At 48.2% G+C, this 16,539-nt stretch overlaps 1 protein-coding gene across 1 annotated transcript; it reads right to left on the reverse strand.

Annotated features, from left to right (window-relative positions):
- Positions 1-746: 746 nt before the first annotated feature.
- Positions 747-16,020, reverse strand: LOC146335017 (uroplakin-3b-like). Its single transcript, XM_084822677.1, has 6 exons — positions 15,963-16,020; positions 10,191-10,340; positions 8,590-8,821; positions 5,731-5,810; positions 4,390-4,519; positions 747-2,292 (listed from the first exon to the last, which is right to left on the reverse strand). Exons 1-6 carry the CDS (start codon positions 16,018-16,020, stop codon positions 2,187-2,189), a joined length of 756 nt encoding a protein of 251 aa, XP_084678803.1. The 3' UTR covers positions 747-2,186.
- Positions 16,021-16,539: the final 519 nt, after the last annotated feature.

Consider the following 16,539-nt stretch of genomic DNA (forward strand, 5'->3'; position numbering starts at 1 on the left):
ATCCCCCCCCCCCCCGGTCCGTGGAAAAATTGTCTTCCACGAAACTGGTCCCTGGTGCCAAAAAGGTTGGGAACCGCTGATCTAGAGGCTCCTTAGCCCTCTGCTCAAGGCCAGGCACTGCCCCTGCTCATTGGGGGCGCCAGGAGCTGGGCTTGGTGGGGAGTCCCAGCCTCTCGGAGGCCAGGGCGGCCCACCCAGGGTCTGAGCCAGTGGCCGGCTAAAGGAAAATCTGCCCTGGGTGGCCAGGGCTGGGCTTTAAAGAGGGCTGAGGTAGACGCCTGGTGTCTCCCTTCGCCCTGGTGGTCCTGAACCTGCTAGTGGCTGGCTGCTATCCTGGGAGCCCCAGGTAAAGAATAGGCCAGGTAGCCTTATTATTTTGCTTGGGTGTGCGTTTATCGGCCTCTCTGTGCACGCTGAAGTGATTTGGCTTTGTACCCTTTTGTGCAGTGTGCTAATTCCCATTCTTCCTTTTCCCTCTACCCCCTTTTCTCCCTTAATAAATATTCATCCAACTTTTAGTTGGTGTGATTTTCTCTGCATAATCTCGGTGCTAATTTCAGTGCCTCTTGGACGAGGAGGGTGGCTACTGGGTATCTGGGGGGACTGGAAGGCCGGGTTTGGCCAGTCCTATTTTGCAGGAGAGGTGGAATTAGTTCCAGAGTGGTCCTACTTTGCAGGAAAGTTGGAATTAGTCCCAGCAATCCTTCACAGGCCCCCAGTCAGGGCTACAGACATAACAAAATGCACGGAGATATTATTTACTTACTTACTTACTTACTTACTTACTTACTTACTTACTTACAGCATTTTGATTTTTTAAAACAACAACATTGTCCCGCATGTGTGATCAAAAGAAGTTCACCTCCAACCGAGACAAGCACAATACGTTAGAATGGAAGCCGCTTACCTGTTCAGCTTCAAGCAATATACTTGGATGAGTGAATTAGCTCTAACTAATACAGGCTATTACATGGAACCAGTGGTGTAGTGGAGGCGGGGCTTGCAGCCCGGGCACTTTTTCATGAGCAGGGACTCTGATGTCATCTGCCGCCCCCCTCAGAATTCCCCGTTCTCTCTGAGCTCAGCTGCCTCACCGTAGCTGTGGGGGGAAGGAATTTCCCAAGCAACAACGTCTTGTTCCATGTTGGAATGCAACGTATTTGGGATGACCTGGTCTGGAGTGGGCAGTTAAGACCTCTTCGCCTTACCAAAGACGGGCTCCTGGCGGAGAGGGAGACTCCTAGAACTGGTTTGTGGATATGGATCGACACAGCGGCCTGACATTTTTGGACTGCCCTTGGAGACTGTCCCAATGAGCTCCTGCATTTCCAAATTCACCACGACACCACTGTGTGTGTGTGTGCATGTTTCATTCCAGCTGGGTGCGTGGACGTTTCCGCTGCGGGACGGGAGAGATACAATGAAGGCGCTTAGGGAAGGCTCATGGGTAATGTTGGGGCGCTAAGGGAGTATGCAAGGGGGCTGTTTAAATGAGAAAGGATCTGTCCCCAAGGGCTGAGTTGAGGGGGTGAAGCTTCCATAGAGTACCATATTTTGAAAACCCCAAACGTTTGTGTTTGAGTGAGCGAGTGAAAAAGATTTTAACACCCCTGCATTTTTTCGCAGAGGTCCAATGGAAATCCCCCTGCCTTGCTCTCAACTGCCCTCTTTTGGGATCCCAGTTGAAGCTGTACATCTTACAAGGCTGCGCAATCTTAGAAGGGGGCAAGGCTGTGACTGTCACAAAGGGACCCTGCGCTTCTGAATTTGTCACTACACTACTGCATGGAACACTGTCTACATTCCGGACTTAAACTGACTTAATCATTCCTTCCCCCCCAAGGAATTCTGGGAAGTATGGTTTGGCGAGGGCGGAGAACTAAGAATTCGCAGCACCCTCACAAAACTAGAACTCCCAGGATTCTTCCCAGGAGGAAGCCACGATGCTTAGAACCGATAAAATTTAGAGTGTGGCTCTGTCCCAAATCCTGGAACACAGATGATGATCGGTCAATTCCCAGGCACACGCCCGCTTAGTTCTGCTGAGAAGGTAGAGGAGTGGGATGTGGGTGTTCCTTTCAGAGGCCAAAGATCTCCAGGTGCTTTCATGGCAAGATCCTCAGGAAGCAACAGCAGGAGGGGAAACAGAAGAAAGACACTGACAGACAGTCCCTCAGGGGAGAAGCTCACAACTTGTGTGCAGCCTGATCATATATATGGTGGGTGGTGTAGCGTGTCATCGTGGCTGAATCCTGCGCACGCTTGATATCGGTGCCGTCACAGATGTTGGAACTGTAGGAAAGAAAAGGTGGAAACAGACGGAGTCAATATGGGGTCATGCCATGAAGACGATTGGTGGGAGATTCTGATCCAAGGAAGGACGTCTTCACACAGTGCAGAGTCAAACTATGGAATTCACTACCACAGGATGTTGTGATGGCCACCAATTTGGATGGCTTTGAAAGGGGGTTGGACAAATTTGTGGAGGATACGGCTATCCATGGCTATTAGTCCTGATGGCTATATGCCACCTTCAGTATAGAGGCAGTATGCCTCTGTACACCAATTGCTGGGGAACATGGGCAGGGGGGTGCTGTTGCACTCATGTCCTGCTCGTGTGTTTCCTGTGGGAAGGTGGCTGGCCACTGTGTGAACGGAATGCTGGACTAGATGGACCCTTGGTCTGACCCAGCAGGGCTCTCCTTATCTTCTTATGTTATTCACAAAGCACAGAGTTAAACTATGGAATTTACTTCCACATGATATCGTGATGGCCACCAACTTGGATGGTTTTAAAAGGGAACTAGATGTGAACTCTAAGCCCGAATGCACAAATCCATGAATACTAGTTTTTCTGTCGAATAGCACACGCCAGGGGTTCCAAGCATAAGTCGAATATCCATGGGGAAAGTGGACAGCCTTGTCTGGTGCCCCACCCAAGTAACAAAACAAAAGAAAAGAAAAGAAAAGAAAAGCTGAAAATAAACCGTTAGTCATCTCGCTCTTGGAGCCGAGTATAAAATTTTAACCCCTTTCAAAAATTCTGTAGGAAAACCGAAATTAGTCAAGGTGGTAAAAATAAATTTCCGATGAATTTTGTCAAAGGCCTTTTCTGCATCCAAGGAAATGATGGCCGCCTTGTCGTCAGTTCTTTCAGGGTTTAAAGCGACCAGATCAACAACTAATCTGAGATGATCAGCCAAACTTGTTGCAGTCTATCAGCCAAAATGGCTGTTAATATTTTGATATCTATGTTAATTAATGATATAGGTTAATATTTAACACAATAGGCATGATCCTTTCCAGGCTTAGGAATCACGGTAATATAAGCATCGTTTAACGATGAACAAAGGGAGCCCGCCTCAAAAATATGGTAGAGCTTTGAAGCTGAAAAGGCTGGAGGATATTTTATATCAGTCAATACCTCCATGCAGACCTCATGGCTTCAACATCAGCTCAGCCTTTCCTTCCCCTCCTTCACTCCACCCCCACTTTGTGCAACATCTTTTTGTAACAGGAGGAGATCCGGAGATCCCGAAGTGTGCACATTTTTTACGACCTTTTTGAGTTGGCCTTATAAAAGGTATTGCCCTAACATAGATTTTTAAAAGAGGGGCACTCTTGTACACATCAAGAGTGCCTTCTATGGCATGCTTTCCACAACGTGGTGCCCTCCAAATGCACTCCCCCGCCATGGCTGGCCAAGAATGATGGGAGTTGTAGTCCAACACATCTGGAAGGCATTGGATGGGCTGCAATAGATTGCCCTGCTCTGGCTTCCATGGTTTGGAGGACCTTTTGAACTGAGCCACTGTGACACGCAGGTGGACAGCAAAAGGGCGTTGGCCCAGCAAATTGCCCCACTGGGCTCGAGCCCCGGAGCCAAGCCACAAATTGAAGGCACGGTCACAAGGTTCTAAGTGTCTGCTCCAATTGGATCCCACACCCTCGAGGGCGAAGTGACATCAACTGCCTTGTGGGAAAGAAGAACAGGCAAGGGAGACAGGAGCAGGCAAAAGGAACATCAGGGCAGCTCCAGTTGGACTGCCTCCCCCCAGGAGAGGAGAGGGGAAGCAGGGCCATTCATTTCACCAGCCCTGCTGAAAGTCTGTTTCATTTTTGTCTCTTCCCTCCCCGTCCCCTTTTCCTTGCATGGCGTGTCTTTTAAGATTGTAAGCCTGGGGGGCAGGGGCTGTCTCTTTTGCAGATTGATTGTAAATTGCTTTGGGACCATTTTCTTTCTTTCTTTCTTTCTTTCTTTCTTTCTTTCTTTCTTTCCTTTCGGCTGAGGAGTGGGATAAAAATACTTTAAATAAATAAAAAATAAATAAATCACAAAGTGATGGGATCAGGACGGGGCGGGGGGGGGCAGTTCTCAAGGAAACGTACTATTTATAGACCAAGGCAGCGACGAGGGCAGCCAGCAGGATGGCAAAGAGGATGGAGAGGATGGTGGCTATTGCAATCATCCCGGCGCTCCGCTGCCTGGGCTGCGTGTTAATGGTATCACGGTCCTGCGCTGGTGAGAGAAGGAGAAATGCCCAACTGAGTATCCCGTTTTTATCCATGAAACATCAGAGTTGCCGAGCTGCTTCAGGTGCAATCCTATGCATGTTAGACAGGAAAAGTCCTACAATCCTATGCATGTTTAGACAGGAAAACTCCTACAATCCTGCTCATGTTTAGATAGGAAAACTCCTAAAATCCTAGGCATGTTTAGACAGAGAAAAATCCTACAATCCTAGGCATGTTTAGACAGAGAAAAATCCTACAATTCTAGGCATGTTTAGACAGGAAAACTCCTATAATCGTGCACATGTTTAGACAGAAAAACTCCTACAATCCTGTGCATGTTTAGACAGGAAAAGTCCTACAATCCTAGGAATGTTTTAGACAGAACAGTCCTACAATCCTATGTACGTTTAGGCAGAAAAGTCCTACAATCCTAGGCATGTTTTAGACAGAAAAAAGTACTACAATCCTATGCATGCTTAGACAGAGAAAAGTCTTACAATCCTATGCAAGTTTTAGACAGAAAAAGTCCTACAATCCTAGGCATGTTTTAGACAGAAAGAAGTCCTACAATCCTATGCATGTTTAGACAGAGAAAAGTCCTACAATCCTAGGCATGTTTAGGTAGAAAAGTCCTACAATCCTAGGCATGTTTAGACAGAAAATAGTTCTACAATCCTATACACATTTAGATAGAAAAAGTCTTAGCTGGCTGGGGAATGCTGGGGGTTGTAGGACTTTTTTCTGTCTAAACATGCATAGGATTGCACCTTAATTGCCATGCAGGGAGACGTTTGTGGGGTGGGGGGGAAGTTTGCAGCATGTCAGGTAGGGAGAGTTAACCCTTCCCTTCCCAGCTGCAACCCCCATTGAAAATTGCCCACCGCACAGCAATTAAGCTAAGGGTGGGGGGAAACTTCCATCGGCACCAGTTGATACTCAGGATTCTGGAGAATAGATCCACGGTCCTAGGGAGCAGATTCGGGGCCAGAGCTCCATCAGCAACACCTCCGCCCAGAGGTCTGAACTGACTGCATGCAGAAGCCTATTGAAACTGGGCCAAAGACTGCCTGCGAGCCTAACGATGCAGGTTGCCCAGCCCTGGTGTGTAGCATTGCGACTGCAAGCAAGCGTGTGTCTCTCCCATGGAAGTCAATGGGACTTCAGTGTGCTTAACTGCAACTGGATCCTGCCAGTGTGTCCATCCCAGTTGCTTACCTTGCTTCAGCGTGATAGCGGCCGACCATTTTGTCTCTGCTGTGACACCACCACTGGAGTTCATGGCCACAAACCGGACTCTGAGCGAGAACAGAGAGATACCAATAATACCGAGGACAAACTGAGGCGCTCACTCTGGCAGCTACGGATGGACCAACGTGTCATGTCCCAGTCTGCTCACTTTCCTTTTTTCCTACATCAAGTTCCTTCTATCTCGTTTCCACATCAGTTTGCAAATTATTATTATTATTAAAGTGCGTACATTTTCATGTGCATTTCTCAACAGGTAAACAGTTCATACAAATTTTTCAAATGATACACATTTTTGGCAGGTGGTTTCCCCTAAACTAAAGCATTCCTTTGCGTGCTTCTCTGTAACATATGCATTTTTGTGCACCTTGCTCTGTACTATATGCATTTTTGTATACTGTTTTTTTTTTGGGGGGGGTGCAAACTTTGATTGCAAACTTCAGAAAAGTGAAGGTATCTACATTTATTGATTGATTGATTTACAAGTTTTATATACTGCTCTACATCCAATAAAGTTTCCAAGCAGCGAACAATAAAAAGGAGAAGAAGAATAGTAATTATTATTAATACTACTACCACCACCAATAATAATAATAATAATAATACAAAATTAAAGCTTTTGCAGTCAGATTGTACCAGTAAAACCGTGGTAAAACTGTTCAGTCAGGGTAGTCTTATTTAAATAAAAAGGTATTCAGCAGGCGTTGAAAACAAAATAATGTTGGTGCCTGCCTGACATCAAGAGGCAGGGAGTTCCACAGAGAGGGAGCCACCACACTGAAGGCTCCCTCTGAGTGGACTCCAAATGGATCACAGGTCTATGCAGAACCACTGAGAGCAGGCTGGTGAGGGAAAAGGTGCTCTCTCAATCTGTGTTCCAGACAGTTCAGGTAGTGTGAATTTGGGAAGTTTGCCTAAAAAAGTGAACTGAACGAATTTCTCCAGCATCCCCTCTGCTAATTGCACACTAACAGAGACCCTCCTTTCTCTCCACATTACTGTCACAATAAAAACACTGAGCGGACCATCTCGGTGTAAATCAGCTTTCTCTGTAGCCCTTTCACTTACCAAGACATTGAAAGGGGCAGGAGGATGCAGGAATTATTCCACCCAATTGGTCAGTTAGTAGGACCTCTCCTGCTTTTCAGTGTTCTGGCTTCTGGACTGATTCTCACTAGGAAAGTAATGCATGCTTTCTTCTATGCTACTTTCCCTAATTTATGAATTTTTGTCCCCAATCTCCCTCCAAAACTATGCATTTGGGGGACATATTGTTTGACTGGAGAACTGCAGCGCCAAATTCAAAGCAGTGCAACAAACCGAGGGATCACTGCATTCTGGCTCGTGTCTTTGTTCGGAAAATACAGATTCCATCGGTTCATATTAAAATGCACACCAAATTAATCCCTCCCCTTTCCCTGTTCGAATTCCATCACGACGGATCTGCAGCAGTCAGAGGCAGAGGGCGATGAAGTCTAACTACTGACCCCTCACCGCACAGCCGACCTGGTGCCCCTCCAGGAATTTGTAGTCCAACAGCATCTGGAGAACAACAGGTTGCAGAGACCCAGCCCGCTGTAGCACGTCAGCATATCCTCGCTCCGAATTTGCGCTGTTCCCGTCAGGTGGAAGGACCAGTTTGGCATAGATGGAGCTATGTGAGCAGAGCCCGGAGCTCTGCTGAGTGTGGATAATTCTTGTTCTCAAACAGTTGATGTATGTATTTATTTGATTTATACTCCCCACCTTTCTACCCCCCCAAATAGCCCTCCAGGTGGCTAACCACCACGAGAAACCAACATTTAGGGCGCAATCCTACGGGGATAGGGGGCCACCTCTGAACTCAGAGGCGACCACCTATCCAATGCAAGGCAGGAGAAGCACGGAGGGGATCGTCCCCTCCACGCTTCTCCTGCCCTGCATTTGTGGCTAGACAGCCGACTTCGGCTGTCTAGCCGTGGGAAGGTGGAGCGAGGGAGGCAGCAGCTGGACAACATGTTGGATGTGTTGTACCAGCATTTCTGCCTTCCCCACCTCAGAACGCCCCCAAGAAAGCCCCGTTTTGGCCACTTTGCACTCCTCTTCGAGGCAGCACGGAAGGGGGAGAAGGTCGGTTCTCCAGGAACCGACCTTGGAGCCCGAAAACCACATATCCTACCGCTGTCTAGCCACTGACCAGCGGCCATAGGATTGCACCCTAAAATACTTAAAACAATCATACAAACAAATGCACTAAAACCACCATTTAAAGCGCTGTATCTTGTTTCGCGTGATATTGTGTTCTATTCTTTTAAAGATTTGTATTGTATTTTATATTTTTAACTGAGTTTTAAAATGGCATTTTAGTTTTATAACTGGTTGTGATCCGTACAGAGGACATTAGTTATTGGGCAGATTGGAAATGTAGTAAATAAAAATGAATGAATGAATGAATGAATGAATAAATAAATAAATAAATAACAACAGAAGGAATAAAAGGAGTACCCAGTCCAACAGAACAGCTTCCATTTTAAATTCAACCTGTATGGAGCTCTGTATGGAGCCAAGGTTCAACTGGGAGCCAATGTTGGACTGGGACTGGGGAGAACAAGGTAAGGCCCTGCTTGGCCATGTTGCTCCCTGGGTGATTTTGGGCCAGATACTGGCTCTCACCCTAACCTACCTCACAGGGTTCTTGTGAGGATGAAATGGAGGGGAGATTATGTGTACACTGCCTTGAGCTCCTTGATGGAAAGGTGGGATATAAATGTAACGAATCCATAAATACACTGTAATTCAGAAAATAAACAAAGGATTTCAGGATTGGGGGAAATGCCATAGCTGCCTCACTTGTAGGGCCCTGGCCCAGGGAGGGGGCCGTTGCAATCTGGCCTGGAGAGATCCGAGATGCAGCCAGTCTCACTCCCCACACGCAGCACAGTGATCGCATTGCTTTCTTGCCCCGGAGCCGGGCAGGGGTAGTTCGATGGGACGGTGCTCAAAGTCATGTAAAATGAATTGTTCTTGAACTCCTGGTAGGGCAAATCATCTGGGGACCAGGGCTTGGGGGAACCGTTCACTGCTGTGGAAACAACATGGAAAGTGATTATTCCTGAATTAGACCCATTTGAGAGATTTTGCTCAGAGCTGCCCTGCTCCCAAGGGAAGGTGCAGAGTACCCCTGAACATGCATGGAATTGTCTTTATAGCAGCAGATCAGTAGAAAGGACAAACCAAATCCACACTGTGATGCTCATAGGACTGAAGTCATGGGTCCCCCAAACCCAAAGAATTGAGGAAGGGCCAAAGATTTGGGGGAATATTTCTCTCCCTGCAAAGAAGGCATTGTTTTTTTCTGTCTCTTTCACAGGGAGGGGGAGAATTTCAGAGAATTTTCTCCTTGGGGAGGGGGACAGGGTTTCCACATACTGTTTTAAGTTTGGGAAGTAGCTGAAGGATCTTCTTTCTTTTTTTTAATGCCCCCAGCACAAGACTCTTTCAGAGAGGTTTCTCAAGCCCAGCAGCACTTCTTGAACTCGCAGAAGACCACGCGACCTCACCCTCTCCTCTGGGCATTCAGGAAGAACTCCTGGGCTGCAGAAGCCTCTTTGCAAAGAATCCCGGGCTCTTGCAGACAAGAACAAATGGGAATTTTGGAGCGTTAGGAAAAAAAGCCCTCCTATCTTGCTTGCTCCACGTTGCTGCAAGTAAGAAGAGAATTTTTCTAAAGCTCTAAAAGCCCCATTTGTTCTTGCTTTGCAGAGCTTCTGTAGCCCCAAAGCCCTTCCTGAATGCCTATAGGGGAGGGAGAGGGCATGTGGTCTCCTGGGAGTTCAGAAAGAGCTGCTGGACTAGAAGAAGCTTCTCTCTAAAGAGTCCTGGGCAGGGGTGTATGGGTGGTGCCCACCCAATTGCTGCCCACCCCTCAGCATCTGCCGTCTGAGGTGGCTGCCTCACTTTGCCTAATGGTAGGGCCGGCTCTGTGCCTGAATCCCACCAAGGCAGCCCTTGAAGGTGCTGAACCTCTTTCAGCCTGAGGGCGGAATTCAATTTTGGAGAATCTCTTTGGGGGCATATTCCAGTTGTGGGTGGGGCCAATGGCAAAAGGGGTGGCTCCAAAATATGCTAAATACCAGCATGTTTCAGCTTAGAGCTCTTCCTGCCTGTAACCCCTCCTCCAGAGAGGCATTCCAACCTTTTAGAACGGGGGAAAACGTCACCAAATTATTTGGGGAGTCGGGGGAAGTGGGTGGGGCCAGGAGAGGGGGTGTGGCCTGTCATAGGCCACACCTCTTGCTCTTCCTGGAGGCTTGGCCCCACTGTGTCCAATTATAGGAAATACAGTGGGGCTTACTGCCGAGTAAACACGCATAGGACTCTGCGGGACGCAAGGTGCTTTCGCCATTCTCCCTCTTCAGAAAGCACCTCCACTACTTGGAACCGCAACATACCACTGGCGAGGGCAACTACCAGCCATATCGCATCCATGGGGTTGACGGCACTGTTGAAAACGCAGCGGGGCTGGTCCAGAACGAAGGTGGAGGCGGTGATCTTCCCTTCTAGGTTCTCAGAAGTGACTGTAGGCTGATACGCAGAAGGCACTGGAGAGAGCCAGTGAGAAAACAAGGTGAGTTTCTCCCTCCATTGTGAACCCTGGAATGACACATCGTCCACTGCAACACTTTCTGCAGTGACTGTACCACCAGCACAGGAAGCAAAGCCGGCTCAGGCAAGGGGGTTCGGAGAGGGGTTCTGGGTGTCGGGTTCTCCGCTCAACAAGGAACGATGCTGGAGCCTGGAGGTCAAGGCTGAGTTAAGCACCCTTTATTTCTCGCATGAGGTCGTTCGGCATCAAGATGAACAACAACCGCTCAGCGACAAAGAATTCTTATGCTCTCCTTCCTCAGCCAGGACAGCCGAGCAAACCTTGGTTCATGTTTCAAGATACCTTTGTCATTTGTCACAAGCAGGAAACGATTCGCCAGCCTTGCAGAATCAGCACTTTAGGACATTTCAATAGCTCACCGCAAAGCAGGGAACATCTGGAACTTTCACCCAGGCTCACTCAAACCATCTCAGCAACCTACGACATTCCTAGCCACCTTCTCCACACACCAGGCATAATTTTGTACACCTTTCTCAATCCCTTTTCCTTTTGTGTCATGTTTTTTCAGATTGTACACCTGCCAGCAGGGATTGTCTTAGGAAATAGCTTTGTAAGCTGTCTTGGCACCTTTGGGGCTAAAGGGCAGGATTAAAAAAAAATGCTATAAAGACAAGAGCCAGTGTGGTGTAGTAGTTAGACTCTTGGACTGGGGCTTGGGAGATCCAGGTTCTAGTCCCCACTCAGCTGTGAAGCTTGCTGGGTGACTTTGTCCCTGACGCAGTGACCACTCACTGACTCTCAGCCTCACCTACCTCTCAGGGTTGTTGTGAGGAAAGAACAGAGAGCAGGAGGGGGCCCATGTAAGCCGCCTTGGGTTCCTAGCAAGAGGAAAAAAGGCGGGATATAAAAGGTAGCGGACCTGTTTTGGGTGTGGGGTTCAGCACCTTGGAGAGGTCCTTTAGAGTTCTGGCTGGTTCTGACTGAAACACGGAGCGGGTTCGCAGCCCCACTGGCATCGGCGGCGCCAGCCTGCACTGCATGCAGAAGGTTCCGGGTTCGACCCCCGGCACGTCCAGGCAGGGCTAGGGAAGAATCCTGCCTGAAACCCTGGAGGGCTGCTGCCACTCAGTTCAGATGAGTGATACTCACTATTTTTCCAACAAGAGTCACTATGGCTCCAGGCAACTTCACTGAGGCCACTTGGGGGTCTGTGCAGTGCCCCATTGCAGCTAGCCAATCCTGTTGCTCTATGCCTCTTGGGCTCCTCCCCCCCCTAACAGGTAATTGGCTGGTTGCTCCTGTGTTCTCCTCCTCTCAGCTAACGTACGGCTGATGAGCAGCAGGTCCCCTGGCTCCCCACCCCTGAAGCCTCCACTGGTAGCCCAGATGGCAGCAGCTGGCCCACCGCTAAAGCAAACCACAAGGCAGAGCTAGGGAGCCCCTGCTGTGAGGGAGTAGTTACTGCAGAGAGAGAGAGAGAGATGTGGAGAGCCACACATCCGGTGATCAGAAGCCACCCGTGTCTCTCAGGCCTTGCACTGAGGAACACTGGTGCAGATAATACTGAATTAGACAGCATTGGTCTGATTTAGTATAAGGCAGCTTCCTGTGTTGTTGTTGTTGCTATTATTATTATTATTATTATTATTATTAATCATTACATTTATATCCTGCCTTTTTTCCTCTTGCTAGGAACGCAAGGCAGCTTACATGGTCCCTCTCCTGCTCTCTGTTTTATCCTCACAACAACCCTGCGAGGTAGGTGAGGCTGAGCGTCAGAGACTGGTCACTGCATCAGGGACAAAGTCACCCAGCAAGCTTCACGGCTGAGTGGGGACTAGAACCTGGATCTCCCAAGCCCAAGTCCAAGACTCTAACCACTACACCACACTGGCTCTTTATAGCATTTTTTTTTTTTAAATCCTGCCCTTTAGCCCCAAAGGTGCCAAGACAGCTTACAAAGCTATTTCCTAAGACAGTCCCCGCCGGCAGGTGTACAACTAAAAAAACATGACACAAAAGGAAAAGGGATTGAGAAAGGTGTACAAAATTATGCCTGGTGTGCAGAACGTGGCTAGGGTGACATTTTTCTCCCTCTCTCAAGATACTAGAACCCACTGGGGTCCTCCCATGAAGCTGATGGGTGGGAGAGTCGGGACAGATCCAAGGAAGGACGTCTTCACACAGCGCAGAGTTAAACCATGGAATTCGCTACCACAGGATGCAGTGATGGCCACCCATTTGGATGGCCTTAAAAGGGGGTTAGACAAATTCCTGGTTGGAGAAGGCTAGCAATGGCTACTAGTCCTGATGGCTATGTGCTCCCTCCAGTACCAGAGGCAGTGAGCCTGTGTGCACCAGTTGCTGGGGAACATGGGCGGGAGGGTGCTGTTGCGTTCATGTCCTACTTGTGGGTTTTCCGTGGGCAGTTTTTTGACCACTATGTGAACAGAATGTTGGACTAGATGGACCTTGGTCTGATCTAGCAGGGCTCTTACGTTCTCCGTAATCCTATGCACAGGAATGGAAGAGCCCTACAGGATCAGACCAAAGCTCCATCGAGTCCACCATTCTCGTTCCGACCATGGCCGACAGATGCCTCCAGAAAGTCCACAAAAAATGAAAAGTAATAGCCACCACCTGCTGTTAAGCCCCAACAACTGGCATTCAGAGATAGACTGCACCTAACCCTGGAGGTTCTATTTAGCTATCATTGATAACTGCTGCTGCTAGAGCTATCTGCTTCCATGAACATGTCTGTTCCATGTTTAAAGCCATCTAAGATAATCCTTAGTAAACGTGCATACATTCAGGTTAAACAGGCTGAATTAAAAACAATGTTTAGGGTTGGTTAACTAAACACACTCTGTTTCCTAAGCTGGCGCAGGACTGGCGACTGCAGACCAGAGAGATGAGAAATAAAATAAACACACCTGTACAATGGAGGGCGTGTTATCTGTGGCATCACCCAGACAGGGATCCTGGGTGCCATGCTAGAGACGTAACCAGGGTTCTTTGCAAGTTATTTGCTTCTGTAAAAATGTCCGAGGAGTGCACCTTTTTTTGGTAGTGCATGCAGAGTAAATAACTGAGAAATTCCTGGTAGCATAAATGGCGCCTAGCCGCAACATCGTTAGCCTTGAATACAGGCAACAAAATTCAAATATCGGTATAAGGCCTACACCAGTTGTGCAGAATCTTTTTTGTGCGGGGGGCTAAATTGGCCCTGGGCTGGGATGTCATGCTCAAAGTGGGTGGAGGTACCACCTGGCATGCACCCCCCACAACACATTTTCACGCAGAAAGACACATTCCACACACATCCCATTCGCACACATGCACACACCATTTCAAGGCCCCACCTCCTCCGCTGATCCGTACCGATCAGCTGAGGAGTGCATTTTCCCTGTCCTGTGCTGATCAGTAGCTGATCGGAGATCAGACTTTTCCCTGCTTAGTGCTGAGAAAGGGAGCCTCCCTTTCACAGCACTAAGCCGGGTAAAGTCTGATCTCCGATCAGCTGCTGATTAGAGATAAGACCTTTTGCCTGGTGAGGGGTCTGGGAGAGGGGCCGGGCCTAGGAAAGTAGCTGGCAGGCTGGAGGGGGAACCCCTGAGGGCCATTTCCAGCCCGCTGATTGGAGGTTTCCCATGCGTGGCCTTTCTTTCCTGTCACTGAGAACGATTGCCTTTGTGAATAAGAGGGTAGGGAGTGGGTGGTTCGTAAGTCCCTGAGAAACAGCAACCAATTGAAATTAAAGTGCTCTACTATGTATAAATAGAAGTGATTTATCAAACCATTTGAATGAAATGAAATCTTTAAAGCAAAACGAAGCCAGTGCTGAGGGTCAATCATCGCAGTGGCCAGAACTCTGGAGGAAGGGAGCAGAAAATAATTCTTGCACCCCTGCTTCCCCCCAATACCTTAGCAACTAAACGGAAGCTGCCTTATACCGAGACAGGCCTTGGTCCATCTAGCCCAGTATTGTCGACACTGACTGGCAGCAGCTCTCGGGGGTTTCAGGCAGGAATTTTTCCAGCCCTACCTGGAGATTTGGGGAACTGAACCTGCAAACATCTGCGTGTAAAGCTACAGTCCTTCCCCTAAACTCCATTCAATGGACGATTGTCTTTGTGAATAAGAGGGTAGGGAGTGGGTGGTTCGTAAATCCCTGAGAAACAGCATCCACTTGAAATTAAAGTGCTCTACTATGTATGAATAGAAGTGCTCCCGCAAAAGGCAAATAGAGGAAAGGGAAATTTACCTTTCAAAACAAAACAAAATGGAAACCAGCAAGTGATCTTTTTAATCTCCCCAGATACAATGTCACAGACCTCAGCGTTCCTGTTCTTTAAAAGCGCAAATTGTGTGGATGAATAGAACAGGTATTCATCGAGAAAACTGACGGTATTAATCTGGGGTCTAACGGAGAGAATGGCATCTCTGAGCATTATAAAAATCCTGCATCGTTTGTACTATGGGTCTCCTTTTCAGAACTTGAGAAGGTTTCCTTTTGGTCAGCTTTTAGCTGAGATTTCCACCTTGCTTTCACCAGTTCCACTGAAGTCACTGAGGTGAAAGCTTATGCTCTTTTGCGATAAAAAGCTTCCTCAAAATTAGTCTCTCGGTGCCATCAATGGCTTCTTCTTTCCAAAGGGGAAATGGAGAAACCAGGATAGGACAGTGCTGGCAGGCTGTCTCACAGTGGGAGCCCTGATTCTCACCGTATTGTAGGGAGAACCTTGTACATGAATTTGCCCACTGCTCATTACCTTCCTCCAAAATAGATTGCAAGTGTTCTCCCCAGTGACTGTGAAAAAGAGAGAAGGACTTCTTTAATGAACTGTCCAAAGAAAGGACGATTCATGATTAAGAGAAGGCATTGGGTTGGATCAGGATTTTGTCATACCTAGAGTAGACCCATTGAAGTCAATGGGACTTAAGTTAGACCCATCAGTGCCTTGGACTGCAAGAAGATCAAACCAGTCCATCCTCCAGGAAATAAAGCCAGACTGCTCACTTGAGGGAAGGATATTAAAGGCAAAACTGAAGTACTTTGGCCACATAATGAGAAGACAGGACACCCTGGAGAAGATGCTGATGCTAGGGAAAGTGGAAGGCGAAAGGAAGAGGGGCCGACCAAGGGCAAGATGGATGGATGATATTCTGGAGGTGACGGACTCGACCTTGGGGGAGCTGGGGGTGGCGATGGCTGACAGGAAGCTCTGGCGTGGGCTGGTCCATGAAGCCACGAAGAGTTGGAAGCGACTGACCGAATAAACAACAAACTCTAAGTATGACTAAATCTAGATCCAGCCCATCAGTTAGAGAAATGCAGTGCCACTTGGTCGCCTTTTCTAGTCTTGTTCGCTAACATAAGTTGATCTTATCCTGGAATCCTACCCTTGCACAAAAACATCCCACCCCCTTCACAGCACCCTCTGTCACTTCTAATTTAATGTTTTCTCATGAGGTCAACCTTCTTTTTTTCCTCCTTTTCAGAACCATTTTGCCTAACGGTAGGGCCGGCCCTGCTCTGACTGGACCGTTGACATCTTTGTTATTTTCCTGTTAAAGTCAATAAAACGGCCACAAAACAGCAACATCAGAGACATACCTTGAGCATGTACAATGCCGATTACCATCACCACCAAAGCTACCATGGAGAGAGCCATCATATCCACAACCTCGTCTCCTTCCTTGCCCCACGCAGTAGTGCCCTCAAGAGGGTTGAGCACACAGGCGTCTCTCTCTCTCGCTTTCTTCTACCACCCCTCCACCCTCTTTGCGGTCCTGCCTCGCCAGGCCTCGCCCACAGTTGTCATTCATTTTTTGGACACCTGCTCATTCTTCGTCTTTTTTTTCCTTCCCTCTCCTCAATAGAGAGGGGCGAGGGCTGGCAGCAAACAGGTCTGGCTAGTTTTGGAGAACGAGGGATAAATGGAGCATGAGAGAGCAAGAGTGGATCGACAGAGGAGGTGAGAAGTTTTCTCACGTGGATCGGCACTCTCGGGATGTGACGGAGTGGGGATTCATGCCAAGAGATGGTGGCAGAAGAGGTTCTCTGCCTTCTGTCCTGCATCCCTCTGAGGAACAGTCGAAAGAGCTGAGTATCTTTTGCCTGGAGAAGAGAAGATTAAGGCGAAACCTGATCGCAGTCTTCAAATATCTGAAAGGGTCTCGCACAGACGATG

This window comes from Heloderma suspectum, chromosome 16 (assembly GCF_057233095.1).
Source record: "Heloderma suspectum isolate Gila_16-S chromosome 16, 16-S_ref, whole genome shotgun sequence".
NCBI lineage: Eukaryota > Metazoa > Chordata > Lepidosauria > Squamata > Helodermatidae > Heloderma > Heloderma suspectum.

Excerpts from the sequence above, each read along its gene's own strand:
- LOC146335017 (XM_084822677.1), bottom strand. The coding sequence starts at position 16,020 with ATGGCTCTCTCCATGGTAGCTTTGGTGGTGATGGTAATCGGCATTGTA. Across the intron at positions 5,811-8,589 it reads CCTGGGCCAGGGCCCTACAA|AGTCCGGTTTGTGGCCATGA; the intron begins GTGAGGCAGCTA and ends GTTCTCGCTCAG. Across the intron at positions 2,293-4,389 it reads GCTGCCTTGGTCTATAAATA|TTCCAACATCTGTGACGGCA; the intron begins GTACGTTTCCTT and ends TCTTTCCTACAG.